This window comes from Microtus pennsylvanicus, chromosome 12 (genome assembly GCF_037038515.1).
Source record: "Microtus pennsylvanicus isolate mMicPen1 chromosome 12, mMicPen1.hap1, whole genome shotgun sequence".
Taxonomy (NCBI): domain Eukaryota; kingdom Metazoa; phylum Chordata; class Mammalia; order Rodentia; family Cricetidae; genus Microtus; species Microtus pennsylvanicus.
This window is the reverse complement of record NC_134590.1, coordinates 36,694,305-36,722,277: the sequence shown is the minus strand read 5'-3', so window position 1 is coordinate 36,722,277 and position 27,973 is coordinate 36,694,305. Positions and strand designations below refer to the sequence as shown.

Genomic DNA, 27,973 nt, shown 5'->3' with positions numbered 1-27,973 from the left:
TGTGTATGCTATACCTGACCTATGTTCTTTTCCCAGGGCGAACATTTCCAACGCACCCATACTTCTCTGCCCAGCTCGGAGCAGGTCAGCTGTCCCTTTACAACATCCTGAAGGCCTACTCGCTTCTGGACCAGGAAGTAGGATACTGCCAAGGCCTCAGCTTTGTGGCAGGCATTTTGCTTCTTCATATGAGTGAGGAAGAGGCATTCAAGATGCTCAAGTTCCTGATGTTTGACATGGGGCTGCGGAAACAGTACCGGCCAGACATGATTATTTTACAGGTACCAGGCCTCCCTGTGCTGTCAATAAAGAGATGCTGGAGACGCGCATCCTTCCTCTTAGGCTGATCTAGGCTCTTCTCCACTGATCTGTGTGCTTCCCATAATGCTTTTCAGGATGATGCTATTAATTGGGTCAGCTTGTAGACAGGAATATGAAGTTGGCCCAGGGCACGCAGCTAGCCAGTGGCAGAGGTGGAATTTAAATCCAGGCCTGTCTGGCTCCAGGACCTTAACTCCTATCCCGTCCTTTCCTAGCAATGTTACTGGTGTCTCCAAGCCTGTGATCTGCTCTATCCTCTGCCTGGGATCCTCTCTCCATCCCACTGCCTGTCCGTCTAGGGTTCAGCTACACTGTTATATACTGTATCACAGAAGCTCTTCCTGCCTATACTGACCCTGCGTCCCTTCATCCTAGACATACCGTGCCTTCAGGACAACACATTTCCTGCCATAAATCACCTTAGTGCTGACTTGCTACTGTCTGGTGTCCTGATTTCCTTAGTGAGAGGAAAAGATTCTGTCGAGCTGTGCACTAGTTTCCAGCAGTGCCGGGAATGGAGTAGAAACCCTGTCAGTGAATGAACAAGTTTATCCAAAGAAAACCAAGCTGGTCTTGGTGTGTAAGCCCCAGTTTTAGGAGGCCGATGCAAGAGAGTCCAAAGTTGTAGGCTGTCCTGGCCTGTACGGATGAATTTAGTCTGAGCTACATAGTGAGGCCCAGTCTCAAAAACAAACAAAATGTCTAGGGATGTAGCTCAGCAGTTGAGTGTTTTCCTAACGCGTGGTGAAGTTCTGGCCCAGCTTCCAGGCCAGGAGGGAGGAAAGGAAGGAAGGAGAGAAAGCGACACAGCAGTGTGTCCAGCTTGACAGGCACTGTACTTGTTGTTTTTCAGAAGTGGAGAAAGCTCTGGGTCCTGATCTGGAGGTGTCCCTAAGCACTGCTTAACTGTCGGGGGACCTGTTCATTTGTGCATTTCCCATAACTTGAGGGCTTTAAAATGTACTGTCAGAACTGAGGGCTTGGTTTGAAAACACCAGTGTGTGTTATTGAAAGTCCATTCAACTCTCGCTGGAGTTGTGAACCCTATGAACATGAACCTCACAAAAGCAAGCCCCTCCGCTGTCTTTTGTGTGCGGCAGCCGTCACCAGAGTGGAGTGGCGCAGCTTTACGGCACTTAGCCTACTCTCCAGGCTTTTTCCTGCTTTAGCAGAATCAGCTTTTCATTCAGAAGCTTGGAGGCTGCTGAAGAAAACTTATGATCTAAGTTGTATTTTAGTTTTCCCAGTTACGGACGTACATATCCACCCCAGTGCCTCATGTCAGATTCTGGCCTTCTCTGAGTTATTTTGTCTTTAGGCTCTAGTCACTACACAGAATGGGGTGAGCTTCCTACCAGAGCTGCAGCATTCTCTGAAGAAGTGGCCTTTGACCCCAGAGTGGAACTTTAGCTTGAAGTTTTTGTTTTTCTTTTTGTTCATCTTAAGCATTTCTTGTTTTAAGTTGCTCAGAATCTGTGTTTCTTTGTTAATAAACCTAAGAAATTGGTTTGCTGGGGTGATTCTGGGAGTCCAGAGGGAACTGGCTGTTGAGCGCAGACAGTGGATTTACTCTCTGGAATCATAATAAAGGTGATGTTGGTTTGCTGCTACCTAGCTGGAACATTATGTTTCATATTCCCCTTGATTGGAGTTTTTCTAAGAATGTGCATTTGTAAGGGAATTTGTGAGATGCTTTTACAAACAGACATCTAAGGGTCTCTTAGCCAAGGAACACAAAGGGGACAAAGAAGGAAGTGGAAGCTGACCCAACGTTATCGCTCTGGGACTCTTCCACTAACCTCGTGTGAGCCTCTTCCCAAGAGCTCCAGGGATGCATTAGTCACTGAAGTCAGTGGATACCCTCAGCCAAGTAGAAGACAGGCAGGGCAGAAAGTCCCCTCCCCCCCGTGAGATGAGTAAGTCCATACGTGTGGTAGGTATGTAGTTGTCAGCCCTGTGGATATGTGTTCCTGCAGATCCAGATGTACCAGCTGTCACGGCTCCTCCATGACTACCACAGAGACCTCTACAACCACCTGGAAGAGCAGGAGATCGGCCCCAGCCTCTACGCGGCTCCCTGGTTTCTCACGGTGTTCGCCTCACAGTTCCCGCTCGGCTTTGTTGCCAGGGTCTTTGGTGAGCTTCCTCCGTGTGTCTGCCAGCCAGCATTCTCCTGTCAGTGAGCAGCTTGTGTTGTCAGCCTGTGGTCGTTGTTGGTTATGTGACTGTCTAGTCAGGCTTGGTTGCCTAGGAGTCCTCATCTCGTGAGCAGGTCAGACCCTGCTCTACACAGTCCCGCCCATTAGTAACCTCTTTTACTTTGAAGCACATGTAATGTCATAATTTCAAAGATTTCTCTTCAGAGCCAAAGAGGGTGTGTGTGTGTGTGCGCGCGTGCGTGCGCGCAGCATGCTCATATATGTGGCAGCCAGAGGTTGGTAACCTTCCGTTATCCCTCCCCTCATTATTTTTGAGACAAGGTCTCTCATTGAAGCCTCAGAGAATCTCCTGTCTCTCCCTCTCCAGAGCTGAGATTATAGGCTTGCTCCATGATGCCCTGTTTTGTGGGCACTAGGGTTCCAAACCCAGTCCCTCATGCTTGCATGGCTAGTACTTGCATCTCTCCGGCCCCTCGGAGAGCGTCTTAAGGAACTGTTCGGAAGCATTGCATTGCGTGTACACTACTATACATATGCTTTGAACAGACATCTGAAGATTCTACATCCTAAAAGTACGAAACTAGCTTTTTGGTTTTTAAATTTATTTTTATTTGTGTATGTGTGTGTGCCTGTGTGAGTAGATGTTTGTGTGAATTTCCAGGAGACCAGAAGAGGGTATCCTATCCTTTGAAAGTGGAGCTACAGGTAATCTGAAGGGCCTGATGTGGATGCTCAGAGTTGAACTTGGGTCCTCTGGAAGAAGAACAGCAAGCTCTCCCCACCACTGAGCTGTCTCTCCTTCCCTTAACGCTGGTCTTTGAGGCTAAGTGGGTGTTGGTTTCCTCTCCCCTCACCTCCCAGCAGAATGCTGAACTATTTATTCCTTTATTTCCTTCTGTCTGTCCACAAGAACCTTTGGAGACTTCCCCTCTGTGACAGGGATCTGTATCCTTAAAACAACTCCTTTCCGCGTAACTCTTTTGACTTATTTTCTAGCGTTCAGGGTTGGGAGGGAGGATGGCTCACTAAAGTCAGATGGGTAGTAAAAGCTTTCTCACAGTTTGGCCAGCTGTGAGATTTCATGGCATTTAGACCATATGTAAAGAATAAAAGCCTCAAAGCTGGGTGCTTGCTATACTGACAGAAGGATCCCAGGATGTATCTCTAGCTGTGGGCTTCAGTCTTTCTTGCCAATATTTTCTGAGCTTTAGTTTCCTATAAATTGGAATGGGGTGGGGGTGCCCCGCTCCACCCCCCCCCCTCCTTTAGCTGTGTGGGTCGTGCGAGGACTAGAACTGAGCAGGGGGCGGGGAGAACTCCTTGTTGGTAGTGTGGAAACAGCTGAGAAGTTGAATTCCAGGATTCGTGGGAGAAACTGTGCCAAGGGGGCTGAACTGACCACAGACTCAGCTACAGGGGACGAGTGAGGCACTCCTGCCCGGGGCCAAACTGGAGCCGCCACCTGCAGAGAAAGTTCCGGTCTCAAGGAGAGCCAAGTGAAGCTGCTTATGCTGGTGAAGGGCAGGAAAAACAAGCAGCCTCCTCCCTGGAGATGAGAGCCTTTCTTCTGCAGGATAATTTGGTGCTCCGTGCGACACGTTCTCGTGACTTAAAGTCTAATAATAAAAGCTGAAGCCAGTTCAGACAGGATGTTTTTCTCTGAAGGAGTGATGAGTCTTGGAGTTTTATATACAGTGTGCCTAAAGATGCCAATGTCTGCAAAATTCCTGGGTCCCACAGCTCCCTGCTGTACTAGTGAGTTCCTGGCTGGCTCACATCTCAGTGGTCCAGCTCAGCCGTAGGTCCCACTGAAAACGTAGCGTTCTCACGGCCATTTCCGTTTATAGCAGTGGGGACCAAGCTCGTTGAGCTCCATACGGAGCAGTAGTTAAGCTGCATAGTTATGCCGTTCAGGCTCTTGGGCCTTTCTGGCCTGGGACCTCTTCCCATTTTAAGCCTTTAAACCTGGATAAATCTTAAAGCAAATGAGCCTTTGTTGATAGTCTCTCTTTTATACATGAGTAGAAGGTTTCCAGTTTGTGAGGTCAGCGAGATGACTCAGCAACTAAGGGTTTTTGTCACCCAACATGATGACATGGGTTGAGTCCCCAGAGCCCAGGTGGAGGAAGGAGAAACCTGACTCCTGCAAGTTGTCTCTGGCCTTCCCATGAGTAGTGCCATGGCACACACGTACAAATGCATTAAATAAATAAGCAAACAAATGTAAAGAGATTCCCAGCTTGCACCAGCATAGCTCCCATATTAATTAATAGGACGTGCTGCTTGAGAGGACAGCTGCTGCCAGTGTGTATCCTGTGACCTCATGGTGTGCATACTGAGGTAGATGTGGTCCTCTGTCCTGGACCCCGTGGTCTGGATGATTTTAGTCTGAGTGGAGCATGGACCTTGAAACACGTGCTCTTGCTCTGAAGAGATGGCTCCAAGATTAAAAGCACACGCTGCTCCTGCAGAGGGCCGGAGTTCAGCTCCCAGCTGTTAGGAATATTTTCAAACACGAGCTCTCTGCCGACCCAAAATAATCCCAATCAGAACAAATTAAAAGATATCCAAGTTTAATTGGACTCCCGTGCTCTCAGGTGGCCCGAGGGGAACCTGAAAGCTGCCAACACATGACCACTGGAGGAATGGGGGAAAGCCACGTGTTTATTTTGGGGGGAGCAGTTTAAATAGCCTGAGGGAGTAGTCTTGACATTTCCTGGGGAGGGGTCAAGATTCAAGGGGCACAGGGGCGAGGCCTCCAAAGATGGAGGCTGGAGAACCAGTGTTTACACCAGCACCCTCCTCAAGCAGCTCACAGCCACCTGTAGTTCTGGCTCCAGCGGGTCTGACACCCTCATAAGAACCTGCACACACAGGCACATCAATATAAAGTAAAATACATCTGTTTCACTTTCTGATCACATCTGCCTTTGGGAGAAACAGGAGCTGGCTTTCCTGCTAGAGGAGGCAGCTGCAGGGTCCGGCTCTGCGTCCTTCTATAGAATGCCCTGCTGAGGAGATAAAAGTGGAGCATAAAACTGAGGGCTTGACATAAGGCACAGAAGCCTTAGAGTGAAAAGAGAGTAGGAAATGGGAGTTGTCCTCTGGCCAGGGAACCGCTGGCTCTGCAGTATGACATAGTAGCAACTGTGTGCCTTGGCAGAATCTGCCTGAACGATGATTGTCACATTTGTGTTAGGAAGGTAGAGGCTATGACCACAGGATTGCAACCTCCTAGGAGAACGTTAAGGGGAGGGTGGGGCTGTCCTGGACAGCAGTCATGTGGCTGAGAGAGATTCCAGATGAGGTCACCAAAGGAAATTGCACTTGCAGATCATGGGCTTGTAAACAGAGGTCCCAGGTGTGATGGGGCACAGAGCCCGAGCTGTGGGAATGTCTTCAAAGGGAAAGTTGTTATTTGTGTTCTTCTCAGCAAGTCCTATGCACTGTGATGGGGTCAGCTGAACTTAAGGCACCCTCTAGTTCCTGCCTGTTTCTGAATGGCTGGAAAACACAGCGAAGGAAGGGAAGGGGGAAGTGGGCAGCTGTGCCCCAGCTCAGCTGCAGCTTGGCAGGACCTCCACCCAGGCAGCGGTCACTGCCTGCAGGGGCTTTCCAAGGACAGTTACTGTTGTTGACTTTTTTAATTCCCAAATGCAGATGTGTGAGCGTGGGAAGATGACCAGAATAGAAATAGCTGGGCTCGCACAGAGGGGCTGCGTTGTAGGTAACATTTTTTTCAGTTACTTACAAATTAGGCTTAAAGTTTTTCAGAGTGCATAAAACTTTTATCATTTTGATTGTTCTTTTACAAAACATTTATGTTTAAAATACATCTTGTAAGAGCTGGAGAGATGGCTCAGCAGTAAAGAGAGCTTACTGCTTTCCAGAGGCCTTGAGTTCAGTTCCCAGCACCCATATCAGGCAGCTCACAGCCACCTGTAACTCCGGCTCCCATGGATCTGTTGCCCTCTTCTGGCTGGCATGTGTGTGTGTATGCACACACACACACACACACACAAATTAATAAAAATAAGTCCTATAGCGTTCTTCTCCATCTTGTCATTTCCTGCCATGGTGAGGTTTATATGTGGGTGTGTGTTCCACAAGCGAGGCATGTCACGGATTCTCCAGTGACACAGCCTTGGTGTGGATATACTTCCTCTAAGCCACGCCAATCTTGAAGTTATTGTCTGAGCCTCAACAACCAACCCTGAGGAGGAAGCAGGTCATCCCATGACTAGGGCCAGCCTGAGCCCTGAGCAGGTGTGGCGTTTTCAGTAGCTAAGGGCTCCCCATGTGGTCAGCAATCTCAGGCTGCACTTGGTTCCCTCATTTTCCAGCACAGACCTCCCGTTTGGCACCAACTCCAGTCACGTGACCGGGGACATAGTAAACGTTTCAGATATCTTGAGGACTAGCCTGCTGAGTAAGCTTACAAATAAGTACCCTCTCTCCTGTGCCTTGTCCAGATGCTGCCCTGACTCAATTTCTCACCTTTTTAGCAGTGTCCAGCCTTGTTCCAGTTTATGAACAGATCTCCCATGCTGTCATTCTGATTCACGTGGAGGGGCATCTCGGGGAATCTTCTCTGGGGTGCTTTGGTTTGCCTTGGTGTCGTGGTTGCACCGGTGCCATTTCCTCACCCTGTCTACTGTGCCGCAGCCAAGGGTGGGGTGGGGAGTGTCAAAGAAGGAGAGAAACGGATTAGTTGGCCCTGGTTTTACTTATACTTCTGCTTTCACTGTTTTCTTTTCACTTTATTCCAGTCACTGGGTCCAACGTGCCCGAGCCGAGACACCCAGTAGCCAGTTTTCTTCTGTTCTAGCCCAGGCACTGATGCCCATCTTTACTGGCTCCAGTTCCAGTTCGTTGCTTTGTCCACTGCCTCATCCTACTGCATAAATTCAGCATAGGCATTGCTGTGGCTTGCCAACAATCATGAGAAAACACAACAAGAACTGGAGAGTAGCTTCACCCAACTTAAATTCCTCAGACAGAAGATTGGCTCTTGGTTCCATTGTTCTGATGAAGTTCAGTGTGCTTTTGAAATTTTGTACGCCTGTTAAAAGCTTTAAACATCTTTTCATTCTGTCTTTTTATTTCAAAATATAATTCCCCATCTACAAGAGTCTTTAGGCTTTACTAATTGAAAGCCCGTTGCAGTGGCTGGAGAGACGGCTCAGTGATGAAGAGGTCTTATTACACAGCTGTGAGTCCCAGAGTAACTAGCTGGGTGTCCCAGACATGCTTGTAACCCAGCCCTGAGGGGGACCAGGACAGGAGAATCTCTCAGGCTGGCTGCCAGCCTAGACAGGAAAACATGAGCCTTTGCTTCAGTGAGAGACCTTTCCTCAAAGGAATATGTAGGGAGAAGAGGAATATACTTGATACCCTTTTCTGCCTTCTATAAATGCACATGAGTGTATAGATGTGCACACTCCACATACTCATAGACACACACACACACACACATACATAGTTAAAAACTGGTCTTTTTAAAACATGTTTTGGCAACTCCTTTAAAATCTTTTTTATGGAAAAAATCATAAGCTAATAAAAATTTTCTCAACTTTTGAAGATCTTTTAATTTTAATTGTTTTTTTCAGAGTAGAAATTTTTTATCTGAACCTGTGACAAAACCTAAGCCATATATGTATCTGTTGTTTTTAATTGTTATCATTTGCAGTAGTGTCTTGACAACTCTGTCTGAAATAACAGGCTCTTAAAAAGGAAGAAACAAAATTTGTAACTTGGATTAAATTTCCCACCCTTTTGCTCCTTAGTGTGAGGCAGAGAGAAGAGGGTGGTATATTGTCAGGAGCTGGCAGGACTTAACTCTGCATTTCTGTGTCTTCTTAGATATGATCTTTCTTCAGGGATCAGAGGTCATATTTAAAGTGGCTTTAAGTCTTTTGGGAAGCCATAAGCCCTTGATTCTGCAACATGAGAACCTGGAAACCATAGTGGACTTCATAAAGAACACACTACCCAACTTGGGCTTAGTGCAAATGGAGAAGACCATCAATCAGGTACGGCTGTACTAGCCTTCTCAATGCACTGAGATCTAGAGTGCCGTCAACAGGTATAGCCTGCTCCAGGCTCCCAAATGCTGCTGAGGTCTGGAGTGTGTCAGTCAAGTATGGCCTGCTCCCGGCTTCCAGACGCCACTGAGGTCTGGAGTGTCGCTTTCTAAAAAGGAGCTGATTCTGACCACTTTGTGTTTCGGGTGGCATCTTGCCCAGTGCCTGGCATATGGAAGGCACATCACAGATATTCATCAGAAGAAGAAATATCTGAGTGTGTGTGTGTGTGTGTGTGTGTGTGTGTGTGTGTGTGTATGCGTGTATGCGTGTATGCATGTGTGTTAATGGCAGAAGGCACCGGGAAGCCAGGTGTGCTAAGAAGGACCAGTATCGGTAGTTTGTTACATGTAGGAGGCTTCCATTCTTGTCTTTTGTTCTTCAAAAATGCAAACTTTTGTAAGGTGCTAGGTTTTGTAAAAATGAGTGCTTTGATTTTTTTCCCACTCAGTGGTACTAACTGAAATGTTCAGAAAATGACTTTTCTGTAATCAGTATAAGCTTGATTTCATGAATCTGCTCAGTCTAATCTGTTGTTACTGTTGGAAGGTTTTGGCATCTCTAGCTTCCATATGCAATAGCACCATTACTCCGAAATGGTGAATGTTTTAGGTAGATTTAGCTGGGAATTACAACTAAAGCAGAACATGAACGGTTTGGGAACAAAGACTTTTCTGGTAATGATTGCTGCGCTGGAGAAGCAAGATGCTTAGTGGGAGTGGGGGAGTCCCGACTAGAAGCGTCCAGAGGGTGTGTGGCTGAGAGTGCCGATCTGACTTCTGCACAGGAACAGAACCAATAGGCTAGGCCATAATCATTGGGGGGGGGGGTTATAATTGTCTTGCATGATTGGAACCTAGGTAATTTAATTGCCATCTGCATACCTTTGAGCCAGAAAGTCTGCTAGCTGTGCAGTTCCCAAAGCCAGAAGCCTCAGGGAGACCAACGGTGTGGTCCTAGTCTGCAGCAGCAGGTCTGGAGTCCTGGAGAAGGAGCTAGAGTCTGGTGTCAGTGGGTGGCAGCAGTGGTAACTGCACTTGCCCAGGAGCAGCAGAACTCGGCTTGCTTGCAGGCTGCTCCCCCTTCCCTGCACACCTCCCCCTGTGATAGGATCTCACTTTGTAGCCCTGGCTGCCTTTGAATTCACTTATGTAGGCTGGCATCAGCACAGAGAGCTGCTAGGATTAAAGGTTTTTCCACCTTTTGCTCTTTGCTCTTGTGTGACTGCCCCACCCACACCCCCAGCCTCTTGGAGTACTGCTCACATTTAGGACAAGTCTTCCTCTGAGTTGTTCTGACACACACCAGTCATCTTCAGAAATACCTGCACGGACAAACCCAGCCACGCTCTACTAATCGCCCAACATCCCTCAATCCAGGCACATCAACAAGCAAAATCAACCAGCACACAGAGTGTACTGGAAGGGATGTCGTCATCAGGTCACACTGCAGAGTCAGCAGTCAGCTCTCCTAAGCTTAGAATGCTTTCTGTAGATACAAATCTAGATAAGTCGTTTAAACACAGATGGTGAGATAAAGCCTTTTTAAAAAAGTAAATGCTTATGTAAGGATTTCTGATCATTCACCCGCTAGCTCAGGCCGGTTGGTCCAGTGAATTGTAGCTAAATGCAGCTGTGAAGCTCATCTGCTCTTCTACCTTAGAGGTTAAGTACTGAAAAAAGTGCAGACCTGGCACAGGGTGGGACTTCCTGTTGCACGTGACCTTGCATCTCTGCACACTGCTATGCCCGTGGTGAGGAGTTCTTGTCCACTCTCTACTTATCTTTGGCTAACTGGTTGGCTCCAGGTCTTACCTGCCTGGCACACTTGTTCAGTGTAGACTGCTTTCGCTTGCTGAGTCCATCCTTTCTGCCAGGTCCTAGGGAATCTATATATCCACATGAGTTCTTGCAGGCATGACCACATTCCCCAGGACAGAAAGTGGTTATTAGCTGGCCTGTGCTCACTGCAGCAGAGGGGAGAGGGGAGGTGTCAGGTGCACCTCACCTCAGAATGCTTCAGCAGCTGCCCACACCACATACCTCAAGATTATATTTGCATCTTAACACAGGATAGACTCTTGGTGCTCTTTATTTCTGATGTTTGCACTGTCTACTCCCTTCTTAGTCTTTGTTGAATATACTTAGCGACTCACAGCCTCTGAGGTGAACCCAGAGTCTTGGCTGCCTAGACTGAGTCTGTGTCCCATGATTACTGACTTCTTGTCCCAGCTCCAAGGCAGGTCATTGATCTACCTCCTGAGTATACAGCCTCAGAGAGAGAGGGGAATAATGGCTATTTGTTTGTTTGTTCCTCCCCTTTTCTGTGAAGAGCTGTACTTACTGGGAGCACTGCATACTCTGCTATGCATCAAGTGCCCTTCAATACCGGAAGCTTATGGTGTCTCAGCACCAGAAGACACCTATCTGTATCTGTGCACCTGAGCTGGCTCGTGCAGCTGCTCTGAACTTGACAGGCAGTACTCCCCAGACTCCTTAGCAGATCTAAGCCATGACATTCCAGTTTCCATTTTCAGTGAGATTAGGCAGGTCCAGCATCCCATATGCAATGGAAGGGCCTAACTGGGAAAGACCACGGGGTTCTGGGTATTGAGTGTTGGAGCTGACAGAGTTTGGTTCATCTGGGCCTGGAAGAATGAGATGTTTCTGGATGGCCAGCATTTTGTGTGTGCAGCAGAAGGCCTCTGCTGCAGTTCCACAGCTCTGCCTTTGCAGCGGGTAAAGGGGTGAAGTAGCCATGTTACAACAGAACATTAGCAAGGCAGGCTGTAGTTGGCTGAGCCACATGCCAGAGGCAGACGAGAAAGAGAACAGAAAGTAGTTAGTTCTAGTGCCAGATGTGTTCAGTGTGTGGTGAAGTAATGAGGGCGTGGGCTGGGTGAAATTGACATTGGGAACCCAAGCTTTCATTCCAGAAACAGTCTTGATAGAAAACGGGTCAAGTGCCGGCAGCTTTCTGCCCTCCTTCTGGCTCGTGGTTCAGTATGGAGCCTGACCTCTAAGAACTCAGGCTTGTTGCCCCTTCCCCCCAGAGGTACCAACGTCTGAACAGACTAGAGAGCAAGTCTGAGGTGTGCAGCATGATTACTCAGTGGCCGGAGGAGCTACCAGCTTCAAACCTGGGAGGTCCTCATGGTGGAAATGATGGGTACAGTCATTGACTCTGGCAGCGTGTAGCCCCGTGTCTGGACAGGCTGTGGTGGGCGGGCAGGCCTCTCTGGGGCTATAACCCTGTTTCAGTAGATGCCCTTTGTAGACTACTTGAGCAGCTGGGTCCCAGCCGGACTCCTGGATGAGCCCTGCCTTAGTCGGCTCATGCTGGGAGCAGCATCAGACATATCTCCAAGGTTGACTGTCCAGGACGGAAGAGCTGGGGTCTCTGGAGCCACTCACCTTCCTCAGTGTGGCCTTGTGCTCGCCACAATTGTCAGATGCAAAAGGTCGTAAGCATTTGCTGACCCAGAAGAAGGCCCTCCGGGAACGATCAGTACTGAAGGGTGTCGTGGGAGCCGGAGTGACAGTCATGTAGCCGTGAGTGAGCGCTCTGACGCTGAAGCCTTGATTCAGTTCACAGCAGCTAACATCAAAGGGCTGCCTGCAGCCTGCTTTAGTCTCTGCCCTGCGGTCCCAGACCAGCACTGTCGGATCGTGTAATGGCTTGTTACAAGAGGAATCTTGGGACCCACCCCGGGCCTGCTGACTCAGGAATCTGCAGGGTTACGAGAGCCACAAGACCGTGTGGAAGTTGTGCCGTGGGTAGTGTTGTTCAGAGAAGTTCCCAGTTGTACCCGACCTTGTGGGGCAGAAACCAATCTTCACAAAGTCCCTGTGTTCAGAGGAGGCTACCACAGCAGGGTGGCCCTGTGCCCTAGCTCGAGCCACTGCATTGGTGGAAATGAGTAGTTTGCAAAAGGACAGTCAGCAGTGCCTCACCAAGAGGGTGAAGTGCCTTGGGGACACGTGCCTTACCACTGCCACATGTTGTGATAATTAAAGTCAGGTTGACTTCTAGTTAACTTCATTATCAGTTTGAAGTTTACTTTAGACAGTGTGTTCCTTGTCTCAGATCCCCCGGCAGACTGCTCCTCTACCCTGCACTAAGGGCCACTGAGACCAACAGATTGGGAAGGGTCTAGGAAAGCCAGAAAGTATGGTTTGCCAGCCACAAGTCAGTGCCTTCATTGTACCATGTTCAGAGACTGCAAAGCGAGACACCAAGACTTCAATAGCAGTGAGCCAAAAATAGAAGCATACAGGGGAGCCATCTAGCAGACACATATCTGGGGACCTATTTAGCTTCATGCGTAACTTAAATTTCTGCATAGCATTTAATGCCTTGCCTGCTAGACTAACAAACCAACTTTTTAACATCAGTTTGCAGTGCCGAGGGCATGCAGCACCTGGCACATCAGTACATGCTGGTGACACTGTGGCTTGATTGTTCCTACGTGGGAAGTAGTTTGGCAAGAGGCAGTACGTGCCAGTAAAGCCATCAGACCCTTCTGGTGCCGGAATCCCAACTACTGGAATGCATCCTTAGGAACTGGGCCAAAACACTAGGAGAGCCCTGTATAGAAGGAAACTTTCTTAGAGTTGTCATTTGTAATTTTAAAAAAAATGGAAGTATCAAGATGTCCAGCATTTACCAAGTGAGCTTATATGTTTGTGCTGTGCTGAATTGGTAAAGAACCATAAAGCCATTTATTGTGGTGGTTATGGGGAACATGGCGCCACACAAGAAAGCCCTTAGAACATAAAATTAAGTGGAAAAAGTGAATGGGGAAGGATATTTGGCATTAGTTTTGTTTATGATTAGAAAAAAATGTGCTTCTAATAGTAAAGATGAGAGAAAGCCTAACGGTGAAGGACTCTGCGCTGGGCTTTCCTCCTCTCCACGCTCCCTGCATTCTAGTTTTCTTGCTTTGGTAACAAAAAAAGAATCGCTCCTGCTTTGACAAACAGAAGATAGTGCTCCTTTCAGCACCAAAATTCTGGAACTTTCCTGAAACCTTGGAGACTGGGAGACAGACAGGGTAGTGGAAGGCACGAGGTCCCCGATATTCAAAGCTCATGTGGAATTGGAGAATACCCAAGCATGCCACTTTTAGAGGCCATTTCCTGTCCTGGGAACATGAGCATCAGAGCCCCTGTCAGCTTGACAAGATAGAATTAGAGGACGGACCTCGGGCCTTGCCTGATGGAGTGTCCAGATGAGCTTAAAAGGTGAAGAGACTTACCCTAGTGGGCAGCTCCATCTCTGGAGCTGAGCATCAGCCCCCCCCACACACCCCCCCCCGCTTCCTGACCGCAGTTGCACTGTGATCAGCCCACCCCATGCTCCTGCCACCCCGATGGACTCAGCACACTTGAACTGAGCTAAAACCTGTCATGCATTCTGACTTTTGTTGAGCATTTTGTCACAGCAATGAGAAGGGTAACTAGCATGGCCCTGTGCTGAGCGGCTTCAGCCCGTAGGGTTCCCTCGCCCACTCCCTGAGAAGGGGCTGCACTGGGCAGCACCACATCTGTCTTCTGACCTCACTGCAGCCCTGTCACTTCCTCCTCAGGAGAAAGTGCAGACACTGCCTCTTGAGTCAGTTCCGCACTGCGGGTTGTTGCACACGTGTGGCTCTGTCACCATCAATGCTGTTGTGGGCAGAGACAGCTCAGGCATTGTTTTGTGTTCACTCATGCATGTGGGTGACAATTGGGCTTGGCTAATTTTTGCATATCTGTGTCAAGAGGATGTTTTCATTAACAGTTCTGTTACTTTGTCGTTCTTGCAACTCTGAAGACACAGCTGGATCGTATCTTGGACTTGGAGACTTTGCAAGCAAGACATGATTCTTTTGCCACCTTTTAACCTAGAGTCGGTGAAATAGAATTTGCACAGAAAACATTCAAGAACTAAAATTTTTGAAAGTCTTGTTCAGATCTGGTTTTTGTTTTGCTTGTTTACTTGTATGTGTGGGTGTTTTGTCTGTGTGCGTGTATGTATGTTTGTATGTATGCATGCCACCCGAGTGCCTGGTGCCTAGGGAGGCCAGAAGAAGGTGCCAGATCCCTTGGATTAAATTTACGGCTGAGAGCCACCATGTGGATGCTGAAAGTCAGGCTCAGATCCTCTAGAAGAGCAGCCAGTGCTTTTACCTGCTGAGCTGTTCTCTAGCCCCTTGAAAGTCTTTTAAGACTTTTTTTTTTGGCCTTTTAGAAAAAGGGTATTGAAACCTATACTTGTTTTATCCTTTGAAATCATTTCTAGATGTTTGTTGTTATCTTCTTTTTGTAAAATCATGACCTCCTCAGAGCTGAATTTCCTTTTCTTTCATGTGTATTACAGTCATGCTGCCAAGCATGTAGGGATGATAGCTGCACATTGGCATGAGCATACGTGTGTACAGGTACCTATGCATGTGGAAGCTTGTCTTAGTTTCGGAGCCTGATGATTTTTCTGTCTCTAATAGGTGTTTGAGATGGACATCGCCAAACAGCTGCAAGCCTACGAGGTTGAGTACCATGTGCTCCAAGAAGAACTCATTGATTCCTCTCCTCTCAGTGACAACCAAAGAATGGATAAATTGGAGAAAACCAACAGCAGCTTACGCAAACAGAACCTTGACCTCCTGGAACAATTGCAGGTAGAGCATATTTGCAAAGCAGCTTCCTGAGCCTCTGTATAGTAGCTCATTAACTCACCAAAGGCAACAGCAGCCTGGGCTTTCCCAGGACCGGAGGACCTTTCCAGCCCTGCACTGTTTGTAGTTGCGATCAGAGGTGTCCCAGGAGAATCGGCCCTTTTATTGTGGAGCAGACAGACTGTCCTTGCTAAGGTCAGACAGTCCTGGAGCTTTCTGAGAGGCTTTTTCTACACTTAGCTTTGCAGGAGACCGGCCCAGAGGCCCAGAGACCAGCTTAGTCCCGGATGCTGAATGCCATCAATTGTACTTTGGATAACGATGGGATAGTCTTGAGCTTTTGTTGCCTGGGGGTGAGACAAGCTGGGTCCCTGGAGAGATATTAAAGGAGGGGAGTGACATAGAAGTCTGTCTGACAGAGTAAACTAGAACATATGATAGTTATTAATAAATAAGTGGAGTACAAATGCAAAGATTTGTTTATTGAGGGCACAATTCTCCCCTCTAGAACCTTTCCATCTTAAGTAGGTCAGTGCAGGTGAGACACAGAAGAACTGCCGTGTAAATAGTACATGCAGAAAGGTGAGGGAATGAGCTGTGGGACACAGTCCAGAGGTGGCCCATGCACATGGCTCCCAGGCCTGTCCCTCATTGGTGTGATGGGAGCAGAACAAAATCCTCACTGCAGAGTGTGGCCCCTGTCAGTCAAACGGCACTAAGTAACCCTGTTTTCTTCTTGCTGATAGTTAAATGAGAGAATGTGTCAATGTTCAGAGATTATTGGAGGCATGTTTTTTAAAGCAGGTTATTCATGGGGTCCCTGAGCTCCCTAGAATATGTTCTCCATCCTTACCCAGTTCTGATCTTTCTCTGTAAGATGCTGCCACCTTGCAGACTTGAGTTTGTCCATGATGTAAATGAGGTGAGCATTTGAGAGTCTGTTACTCATTCCCTGCCTCAAATGCCTTCCTCCCAGCAGGCTCTCCCACAGGAGACCAGTAGATCCTTACTGTAGCACCCAGAAACAAAAGCTCCCCTCACCCATCCTAACCACCAGGCACCTCGGAAGCCACACTGGTTTATTTGTCCTTACTGGAAATATGTTTACACTCTTCCCTGGAAGTCTCAGCTGTCACCTGCAGGGAAGCCATAGGGGACAAAGAGCCTGCTCTGTCCCACGAGGGCACACTGTGCACATGGTCATTTCCAGAGGTTGGAAGGCAACAGTGGGCCCCACACACACATGGACCTTGACGGGAGCTCCTCCCACTGAGCTCACGTTTGCATTCTAAAGTTTTCCACTTACAACAAGCAGAAGTATATTCTGGGCTCATTTCTTAAGCGGATGCCAGTGTTCATCTTTGGAGTTTTGAAAGCAGTTATATACACTGCTTCTGTGTGAGGAGAGGGCCTCGTGACACGCTGCTGAAAAACCTTCATACTGAAGAAAACGTCGTTGGTGTCTCCTGAATTCCCTCCTCTCTGAGCCAAGTGGCTCCAGGAGCGTATTATACAGGGTTGCAGGCTTTGTTAGCCGGCTGTGGTTACTGAGCCTGTGCCGGACAGAAGCTGAGTCGGACACGGCTCTGAGAAACACAGGCAAGGGTAGTTGTATAGTTACTGGGCCCTGAGCTGGTTTAGAGGTAGTTTTCCCATGATCCTCTCTGGAAGTTTTGTCTCCCGTATGTATCTCATGCTTTTTGTATGAGAAGGTTTTCAGTATGATCTTAAAGTACATTTCTCCCCACCTTGAGTATCAAAATTTACCTGGTCTTTAGCTTGGTTCTGTTCATATCACTGATGGACAGACCAAAGTTCTATCTATCTATATTTTAAACATTTGATGTGACGTCATACAGAAAGACAAGTAATATACAGTGTTGCCTGTTAGTTCTCATGCAGAGGAAAAACACTGGAGGAAAAAAACTAAGAAAGATGGCCTGACAGGGTGGGCATGGGGGGGGCACGAGAGGGAAGATGGGAGTAGAGAGGAAGGGGAATAGTTGAGAAGGTAGACATGACCAAAACATAGTATTTGCTTGTATGGAAATGCCACAGTGAAACCCGTTAACATGAACACTTAATGTATGTTAATAATTATGGCTCTTAAAATTTAGGTTGCAAAGACAACAGTGGAAGGGACTGCATGGGGAAATTATACTGCCCTCCAGTACTGTGAGCAAGGGCTCTCTTTTCTGCAGCCTTAAGCAATGTCGAACAAATTCTCAATGAGTGACATTGGCCCCGCCCGCATGCCTCAGTATGCATACTGGCATATAAGGGTGTATACAGAAGGGGGTAGGAGAGAGAATAAAACTGTTCACAGTTATATTGGATTGTGCTTTAGTAAAATATAGAACTTGCATCCGTTGTTTTCAAGTGTGTTGAGCTGTGTTCTTGATGTTTTAAGTAGAAAAACAAATTACTAAGCAGACTGTGTGGTGTGCTTTTCTTTAAAAGTATGATTTATGTGTGTTCTGTGGAAAAAAATATGAAAGATCATACACTAAATATCAGTAGCAACTGTTGCTGCGAGGGGAACATCAGACACCCTGCACTAGTTTTTCAGTGTTCCGCTATTCTTTTCTCTTCCAGTACCTTGAGGAAATAAACATCTAATGGCTAAGTTTAGTCCTCTATGAAGTATATGCATTCTGCTATTACTTTAAGTCCAAAGGCATTTTTACCTTTGTAAGTAGCACAAGCTATTCGAGTACATGTAAATGTATATAAAGGAGTAGTAGATTATTGCCAGAAATTATTCCTGACATTTAATAAATTCTCGAACTGTAAATGCCAAATTTAGTTACTGAATGTATGTCATCTAAATTAGCAGACTGGAAATATTTTTTTTTCAAAATTTGAAATGCTATTTCAGGTTTACTTATAAAGTACTTGAGAAATTTCTAAAATTTTCTTTGCCTATTAAACTGTAATGTTCATAGGTTAGCACCGAGTTTATACATTTAAAATAAACACACAGAGTAAAAATAGGTTGACTCAAAAACAGAGTTGTCCAGAAACAAGAGATGAAAGTCTTGATCCTGCTGTTCACTAGCCGTATGTCAGATGACTTTGTGTGCTGGGCGGTGGCATGGGCGCATTTCCTAGTAATCTGCTAGGCTACAGGTGGTCCCCAGCTGAAGGGCCGTGGGGACCAGACCTTGAGATCAGACATGCTTTGTTTAGTCTGCTGAGGAGACCTGCCGTCTGTGCCATTCATAAAGCATCCTGCAGATTGGTTCACTACGAAGTCACATGGGAAGTGAGTGTGCAAACTAGGAAGTACTCTGTGAGCTACATGGCTTTCAGGACAGAAATGGGCCAGCCCAGCCTGGACAGTGGGGGAATGTTCTGGAGTGGGAGGTACCACTTAAGGATATGCACCAGGCTTGCCCATTCCCTCTCTGAGCTGGAAGAGCTGTGCCTTCCACCCTGTTTCTCCTGTGGTCTTCAGGATTCTGGTGTTACAGCAGGAGCTAGACTTGGAGTCACAGTTTTCTGTCTAACACGAGGGTTGTCTTGTTCAAACACAGTTTCCCAAGTTTTGAAAATGAAGTGGGGAATTAGATGTACTATTTCCCCTAGCTAGAATAAATGGCACACACAAAAAGGCTGGACTGATAAGGCGGGCCCCCCCTTCCTGTCCAGAGTGCTGTCAGTGCAGCTGGGCACGGAGGAGCAGGCTCAGAAGGCCTGAGTATAAAGTCCAAGGTTGGAGCTGCTTCAGTACTCTCAGAGGGCCTCTCAGGTCACTAGAGCCGACCACCCCTGGGATGCTTGCCCCAGTGGACGGGAGATGGGAGCTAGGGCTGACAAAGCACTTCCCTGACCTGGTATGTGCTGGGTGTTAAGGATGTGACCTAAGACAATGCTTTGTCTCCAAGAGAGACCAAGGGCTTGTTCTTTACAAGGTTGGCGGTGGCCAGTAAGCGACAGTAGAGAGAAACCTCAGTAGAATACTACTGTTTCTGACTTTTCGTGTCTCAAGGAAGATGCCTTGTTTCCTGGGAAACCAGTTTGTACGTGGAGATATATGGTCGGCTGGGACAGGACAGGCTGTGTCTTCCACCTGGCCTACCACAGCATCCTGCATGTACTCAGATAGAGAGTGGGGGTCCTGTTCCCTCTGTCCTCTGATGCTGCTTTCTCAATCTCCAGAGGAGTCAAACTAGAAAAGACACAGGAGAATGTCACAGTGTTTGTAAGAGCCCAGCCTTCCTGCAGCGGAAGCGGGGATAGTTCTTAAATGACCAGAACTGATCATCAGTTGGCTTGTTGCTGCCCAGATTCTGCTCCAGAGGCCCCCAAAGACTGAGTGGTGGCCTTCGTAGCCACCCCCTCTTGTGTAATCACAGGCGGGTACAATTCTCATTTCTCCTTCCATTTTCCAGGTGGCAAACGCTAGGATCCAAAGCCTTGAAGCTACGGTGGAGAAGCTTCTAGCCAGCGAGAGCAAGCTGAAGCAGGCGGCGCTAACCCTGGAGTTGGAGCGCTCTGCCCTGCTGCAGATGGTGGAGGACCTGCGAGGGCAGGGTGCCCAGCCCAGCACTCAGGAGCCGGACTGTACCCAGCCCGAACCGACAGGTGACTGACAGCTCCCTGGAGAGACTGCACACCACTAACACTGTCCAGGCCTTAATGGAGAGAGACAGAAGCTGGAGGCAGAGAAGAGAAGACTCCTCAGGGAGGAAACTGGCTCGCCAGCCCGCAGACGCTTTGCGCTCAGACTTGGAGTTGGGAGGGCTAAAGTCCCAGAGTTTTTGTTGTTTTGGTTTAAATTCACCCTTTTTCCAGTCCTGGTTGTTGTAGCTTTAGATGGCATGGACATGAGTAAATGTCCCTTTATGTTCCCTCCTCCTCCAGAGGCACTGTCTGAAGAGAGCAAAGCAAGAAGGGCTTGAAGTAATTCCTCAGGCAAAAGTGTGATCCTTGTCCGTCTGCAAGGAGAGGTTCCTGTGACCATGCCCTTGGTGTCACCATGAGGTGCAGTGGGGCCTTTGTCTACTCATGTTATGGAGACCAGAGGTGGCCGTGGGGAAGGACTGAAGGGTTTATTGAAATTGGACGTGTTGATCGTCACCGACTCCACAGTCGCTCCCACGGGTACTGAAGAAGCTCGTCTTTTACCCAGTGTTTTAATATGTTTTTGCTCACTCTTTCAAGTCCTGGTAGATAAATGTTTCATAAAGAAATCACAGTTTTAGACTCCCTGTTCTTTCTAGTGTGTGAACTATCGCTCTGGGGTCTGAGATATTTATTTGTGACTGTTTCATAGCCACACCATAGGGTCACTTATTTATTTTTGTCTGTGGGATGATGTACCACAGCCATGTCTTCCTTTGAGTCTTGACCCCTTGGAGCTCTGATTCTGCCTAGAAGGAGCAGAGCACATCACGATTTCAAGGGGCTCCTAAGATTCTGAAATGTTGCAGAAGAACCCCGGCTGAAACTGCAGTCCGATGGCAGCTGACAGATTTCCCGAGGTAGGCTGCGTGTTTTGAGAAGCACTCAAAATACAGTGACCCCTCCCTTGGGATGGCGAGGACCCTGTGCCTTCAGGCAGAGTGCAGCTCACAGCCACCCTGCTTCCAGCTGGTCCTGCGGAGAGCATCGCCCATGTGCACAGCAAGCTTGGAGAAGAGCCACGGGCACGTAATGGAATTGGTCCTGCCTTGGGCTCTACCACTTGGCCCCCTGTTCCACAGAAGTCTTTTCAGTTCTCTTGGTAGGAAAGGAGCCTTTTAAGCCTGGGGTGACAGGAGGGACCACCATCCTTGGTGTCATTTGGTATCTCCTTGCTGTTTCAAAGGGACACCAAATGGCAGGTGGTACTGAAGACTCCCTCCAGCTCTTGGGTCAGGGGAAAGTTGTTCTCTCCACAAAACAACATCAACAGTCCCATTGCCTCTCTTCCAGGAGGCTCCACCAGGGGTAGTTAGAGGAGGCAACTGTGGGGGCTTCTTTCCACAGTGTATTTTATTATTTGAATGTTTTAAAATGTTGAGTTTTGGACATATTACTACTGTTCAAAACATTGACTCTACAATAAGAAACAAGAAAGCAATAAAACTGGTAATTCACACCTGTGTCTTCATGGCGTCTGTTTTCAAACTCTGAGTTTTGGCTTGGCAGCTAGGAGTGAACGTGGCTTCAGTGTGCATCTCACCTCACCGCTGGCAGTCAATTTTGAGACATTAGCTCTCCCTCCAGAATCAGTGCCCAAGTATCCATGATGTTGGGACACCTTTCCCTAGGGCTATGCATGCTAGCACCAAGGCAACTGGCTTTTCCCATGTGTGGACACCACCTGTCATTACAAGACTGTATTGGGCCAGCATACCATTCTTATAAACTCCTAAGTGAACCTATAGGTAAAGGTTGGATGTAGTCACAGCTGGAGACCTAGCAAGGAGAGAAATACACAGAGGCAACTCATGTTACTATGAGTAATCTCAGGCAAATTATTAAATCAAGGTCCATTTCAGTTTCTCTCCCCGTGCACAACTCCGTACCTGCATGTGCACTTGGAAGTTGTCCCTCTTTTGATACCATTTATGTCTTGGACACTTGTGTCAGACCCTCAACCCTCAAGCACTGCTGTGTAGAACCTGAGTGGCACTCTGATAGGGGCACCGGGTTTGGTTGTGTGATGAAGCAAATTAGAAAAGAAGAGTTGTTAGTGAAGTCAACTGAAATTGTTTGAAAGCTAAGGATGAAGAGTAGTTTTTATTTTTGCAGTTTGGGTTTGAACCCAAGGCTTTATGAATCCTAGGTAGGTGCTTTCTCACTGAGCTTCTCCTCCCTGCCCTACCCAGTGTTCTTAAGGAGAATAATCAGAACTTCATTGTTTTACTCAAGTTCTGCTTAATTTGCCCCCCATTCGCTGTAAGGAAATGTTTCTCTGTTTAAGACTAAGTAGCCTCTATGTGTGAGTATAAACACAAAGACACTTAGGAGGTAGTTTGAAAGGATGTTAATCCTGCAAAGCAGCAGCCTTAGGTTGCACTCCTGGACCTAAAACCTCTTCAGTAATGGGTTTTAGACAAGGTTTACAGCTCTAGACGAGGATTTCCTCTTGTACAGTGGGCCTCAAACCCAAACACGGAGTGGTTGGTTATCCCCATAGCAGCCCTGCCACTATTGCTCTAATAAGCACATCTTGCCAGGTTGATATAGCTCGTAGGATTAGGTTAGACCACTGATGCCCTTACCCTCCTCTCCTGGCAGCCACCTTCATAGCACCTTCCTGCACTGAGAGCTAGCCAACAGGATGTTTCCAGTACAAGTCCAGTTTGATGTCTCTATATCTTGCATCTAAGGAGTGTAGTGTCTTCAGCAATAGGGTCTTACCAGCTGGTTCTGTTGGATAATGGCAAAACCTGTATTGTTTGGGAGCCTCTGGGTGTTTCCCAACCAGAAACTACAGCAGAAAGATTGTTTTAAAAAAAAAAAAGTAGGGAAAAGGTTTGTGAAATGTCAGCTACACCTACTGACTTGGAATTCACACAAGTTGGGTCTTCCTAATAGTTACAGAGGAGAAAGGAACTCAGTTATTGCTGCCCCATTAACAACTAATGGGCTCTGGGGAAGGGGAGGCATAATACCAGCTTTATACCTACAGTTGAGCCCACCAGGCTCTGATGATTAGTTCCAATTCAGGATCACACAAACAGATGTAGTTAAACTCTGTGGGACATTAAATGAACTTCAAAAAAACTAGTATATATGATAAAATGATTCCTAAGGAAGGGGAAGTGGGAGGGAAATAAGGGAGGGTGGGAAAGTAACCTGAGCATATTATGCAAATACATAAAGTTGTGAAAGAACAAGATTCAATAAGAAAAAGAAGTGGAGGGGCCAGGAGGGAATATGACAGAACATTTGGGTTTGATAGGTATAAAATACCTTGTATACACATGAAAACATAAAAGAATGCATTTTAAGTATTTTCTTAAAAAAAAAACCCTAACCAATTATAAAAGTTTTCCAAGTTTATCTAAGTTACACCCTCCCATGATTTTTGCCAAAATATGACTTAAACAATGGAGCCCCTCCCAAAGCCCTTCACAAGCCCTCCCTTAGTACTTTCTCAGTAAATGTTTGTTGGGTTCAGCCTCCTTGGAGACCTCTGCTCTGGACAGTCAAGCGGGGGGAGTGGAAGAAGGTCCTAGTCCTTGGGTTTTTGGTTTGCAGTTTTTTATTTGTTTTTACCATCTAGATACATGAGTAACATGTCTGGGTTGCAACTCTTCTTTTATAAGTTACAAGAAATTCATGGTTGTGCAGAACACTATACGTGCATGTGAGAGAGAAGTGGGGGAAGAGAGAGATCTAGAAACCCAAGCTGGGAGTGCCCTGTGCCCCACTTGCACCCCTCGTCTCGGCACTTTACTACTACAGTGGCCGTTCTCAGATTCTGGACAACCAGGCATGGCCATGGATAATCAACCTTATTACCTATGCTAGCCTCAAACTCATGATCCTCCTGCCTCAGCCTCATGGGGGATGAGATGACAGCCATATGTAGCCATACCCAGCTCATCTTCCTCACTCTTCTGACAGTAATTTCTTGCCTTTGTTTTTTCTCTTATTCCAAGTTTGAATCTATGTTGACCAATTTTGAGTGGTTTCTTCTTGTCTGGAAACTTTTTAAATCCTGTGATTCTAAATAATGTCTCTAATTTCTTTTGAGTGTGGAAAAGCTGGCTCTTGTTTACTGTTGAGCCTGGGGTTCTCAACACCCTTGACGTGGACCATTCGGGGAGGCTGTGTACTAGGGAAGGAGAGGAAAGTTCGTTTGGAGGGTCAGTAGCTATTGTTAGAAATACACAGCTGTTGACTTGAGTCCTACATTATGTACTCAGATAATCTCAGTGGGTTGTTTGCTAGGCGGGGTAAAATCTACTTTTTCACCCAGGATCTTCCTTCTGTAATGAACACACACATACGCACATTTAAAGAACAGATTTGGACCGCTCTACATCCTTGGATATGACTACAGGTACAAAGTATGACTGCTTGCCTGCTCACTCACCCCAACAATGGTTAGGATGCCCTCACCATGTAGCAAACCTCATCTTGGGACTACAAGGTGGGTGACTGCCATCACTCAGGTTTTCATCAAGTGTTATAGGTAATCAGCACCAATCACCCATGGGGTGGGCGCTGCCTACACAGAGTGATCAGAGAAGGCTCAGCGGTGCGGGTGTTCAGGTGACACTGGAAGGAGAAGAAAAGGAGCAGCTAATAGAGTGGGTGTGTCCTGGGCAGCTGATTATTAGTGGGTGGAGTCCAAGTGATGCATGATTATGCCGTAGCTTGAGTCACATGAACCAAGTCCTTTCAAAAATCCTAAATCTACTCCTGTGAAACCTGATGCCTCCTCCCCTATAATTCATTTGCTCAATCCTAGTATCCAGCTTGACTGTACTGAGTTGCAGAGCCTTGGGAAATGATGAAGGCCTGAGGGTTCCACTCACAGATGAGATCACTGTCTGTCCCATTTCTGTCGCTGTGATAAAACACTAACTGAAAGCAACTTGGGGATGAAAGGGCTATTTCAGCTGACACTTAGACACCTCAGCCCATCATGAAGAGAAGTCAGGATTGGAGCTCAAGGCAGGAACTGAAGCCCAGGACATAGAGGAATGCTGCCAACTTGTTCCCCTTGCTTGCTCATTTGTTTTCTTTTATTCATTTTTTAAAAGATTTTATTTATTTATTTATTTATTTATTTATTTATTTATTTATTTATTTATTAAGTATACAATATTCTGCCTGCATGTATGTCCACACCAGAAGAGGGCACCAGATATCACTATAGATGGTTATGAGCCACCATATGGTTGCTGGGAGTTGAACTCAGGACCTCTAGAAGAGCAGTCAGTGCTCTTAACCTGTGAGCCATCTCCCCAGCCCTCAGTTTGTTTTCTTAAACAGCCCAGGACTCTTGTCAGGGACCAGACTTAACAAAAATACTACTTGCCAGGGTAGGGGCTTAGGGATCAGAAATATAAGTAAAGAGTACGAAGATGTGAAAATAATAAAAACAAAACATGAAAAGTACAGGAGGGAGTCCCAGTGAATACTGAAGTCACCCGCATTTAATTTATAATTGCTTAAAATACCCCAACCCCAAGAGGTAGGAGTAAGATAAAAAGATTTAAAAAAAAAAACTATATTAACCCAAAACAAGGAAATGAACAGACCAGTTGAAGGGCTACATCCATAGTTAAACATTCTGTTGCTAGAACAAAACAAGTCACATTTACACCCTAGACCAAAACATTCTGTAGGCAAACCACTCCCTGGGTGGAATCCAAAGTTATCTCCTTAAGGGAACTGGAACCTTAGTTGGATCCTTAGACTTTTTTTTTTTTTTGAGGTAGAAACATATCTATTTCCCTATTCCTGAAATACAAGGTCTGGATATTAGTCACACCTGTTGACAACCTTGAGAGGGCAGAACTCTCTGCTCAAAATCTATATAGTGGGACCTTTGTCTGAGGTAGAAACACAAAAACCTTGAAGGAGTAGAGGTAAGTTCCAACTCTTTGACCTTTGGTCAAGATGGATATAGGCTCACATTTTTGGCCCTCCACAGACTCGCAGTCCAGGGATGGCACCTCCCACAGTGGGCTGAACCCTCCCACTTCAATCACTAATTAAGAAAATGCCCACAAGCTTGCCTACAGTGCATTTCTTATGGTAACATTTTCTCTACTGAGGTCTTCTCAGAAGACTCTGGCTTGTGCCAAGTTAACCAACAAACAAACAAAAACTGGCCATGACAGTGCCCTTGTCAAAGGCTCTTGGGAGCTGCCTTGCCCATTTGAAGATGTATCCAGAGGTGCCATGTGCCTAGGAGGTACCTTCTGGAGGCTCTGCCTCCAGAACTGTGCAGACTAAATCCCACATGTTTACTAAATTATCCAATCTAAGCCTCCAATAGGCTTAGAAGCCCATTTAACAGATGCCAAGAGAATACCGGTATTTTTTAAGGTAAATTTTCATAACTGTATATGTTTAGTTACTATTTTCTTGCTGTGACAAAACACCATGACCAAGGCAACTGATAGAAGAGTTTATTTAGTGTGTACAGTAGTTTCAGAAGATTAGAGTGTAATGGTAAAAATAAAACAGCATGATTCCCTGATTCCCAGAGGGGCGGGAGCGGACCCCAGGCAGGGAGTTAACGTGGCTGGTGAGAGACCTTGGCAGGTCAGCCAGGCCCACAAAGAGCCATGGTGGGTGAGAGACAGAGCCAGAGCCATGCAGAGTGAGGTTGGATAGTTATTTAGTGGATTGTGAAGGAGAAAGGGAGAGGGGAGAAGGGGGAAGAGCAGAGAGAGAGGCAGAGAGAGAAAGAGAAGCAGAAAGCAGGGGAGAGGTGATGGGGGAGAGTCTTCTGTTTTGTGTTGCTTTCATTGGTTAAATAAAAAAACTGCATTGGCCCTTTAATAGGACAGAAAATTAGGTAGGCAGAGCAGAACAGAATTCTGGGAGAAAGAAAGCCGAGTCAAGCAGTCGCCATGATTCTCCCACTCCAGACAGACACAGGTTAAGATCTTTCCTGGTAAGCCACCTTGTGGTGTTACACAGATGATTAGAAATGGGTTAGATCAATATGTAAGAGCTAGCCAATAAAAGGCTGGAACTAATGGGCCAGGTAGTGTTTAAAAGAATACAGTTTCCATGTAATTATTTCGGGCAAAGCTAGCCAGGTGGTGGGAAGCGGCCCGCTGCTCCTATTATTACAGAGTGGAGAGGAGAAGACAAGCTACTTCTTTGGGAGAGAGGCAGAAAGGAAAAGAGTTCACAGGCTAAAAGCAAAAGGAAGAGCCCCTTGCATCAGTGGAGCAGGGGAGACTTGTGTCTTAAAGGGATAGGACAGACCATTACATAGAGTCCATGACCACCATGGCAAGGAGTGACAGGCAGGAAGGCATGGTGCTGGAGCAGGAGCTGAGAGCATTTATCTTGAGACAACCACAAAGCAAAGCAGAAAGAGACATTGGGATGGTGGAAGTCTTTTGTAACATCAAATCCCACCCCCAGCGACAAATCTCCAATGAGGGTACACCTCCTAATTCTTCCCAAACAATTCCACCAACTAGGGACTAAGTATTCAAATATATGAGCCTAAAACACAATGATATTAGCCCATAAATAGAAACTATAAGTTATTTTTTTTTGTTCCATTGAGTGTTTAAATGGACACAGGAAATCTTCTCCTTTCAACTTAGCATAGGCTATGAGGAAAGATGAGTTAGTGACATGGATATTGTTGATCGTTCCTGGTGGCAGGTCACACTATTGCTTGCCTTACCATGGCTTGGCCTTCAGGTCTCATATACAAGCTGTTGACAGAGCCCTGTCCACTTCATGATGTGGCTAGAAGTAAAGCACGGGGAATCTAAGCCTCGGGAAGACACACCTTATAAGACAGGAAAACTCAGGCTTGATTTCCTGGCACGAGGGGACGGATTCTCCACATTTCATTACAGAGCACTAAGAAGATATAAGCAAAAGTTCCCCAGTTGCTTTCCATACTATTTCAAAATGAGTTGACAGTGGCAAAAAGTAGTATTGGAAAGGAGAACACAGAAGTTTTTGAAGATCACAGAGCTATCTAAAATTCCTGGCTTGTTCAATGAAGTAGGAAGTGTGTGATGGTTAACTTTGTCAACTTGACAGGCCCTCGGATCACCCCGGAAGAGAATTTCAGTGGGGGATTTGGTTGGCTTCTGGGC

The 27,973-nt window shown here is 46.7% G+C and overlaps 1 protein-coding gene across 6 annotated transcripts in view; it reads left to right on the top strand.

Annotated features, from left to right (window-relative positions):
• Tbc1d1 (TBC1 domain family member 1) overlaps positions 1-21,303 on the top strand; it is a 187,048-nt gene extending 165,745 nt beyond the window's left edge. For all 6 annotated transcript variants that reach the window (XM_075943453.1, XM_075943454.1, XM_075943456.1 and 3 more), the window contains 5 exons: positions 37-281; positions 2,298-2,457; positions 8,343-8,512; positions 15,048-15,221; positions 19,613-21,303. In XM_075943453.1, the coding sequence (XP_075799568.1) occupies positions 37-281; positions 2,298-2,457; positions 8,343-8,512; positions 15,048-15,221; positions 19,613-19,813 (950 nt within the window). In that variant the 3' untranslated portion in view covers positions 19,814-21,303. The remainder of the gene's footprint in view (positions 1-36; positions 282-2,297; positions 2,458-8,342; positions 8,513-15,047; positions 15,222-19,612) is intronic.
• Positions 21,304-27,973: the final 6,670 nt, after the last annotated feature.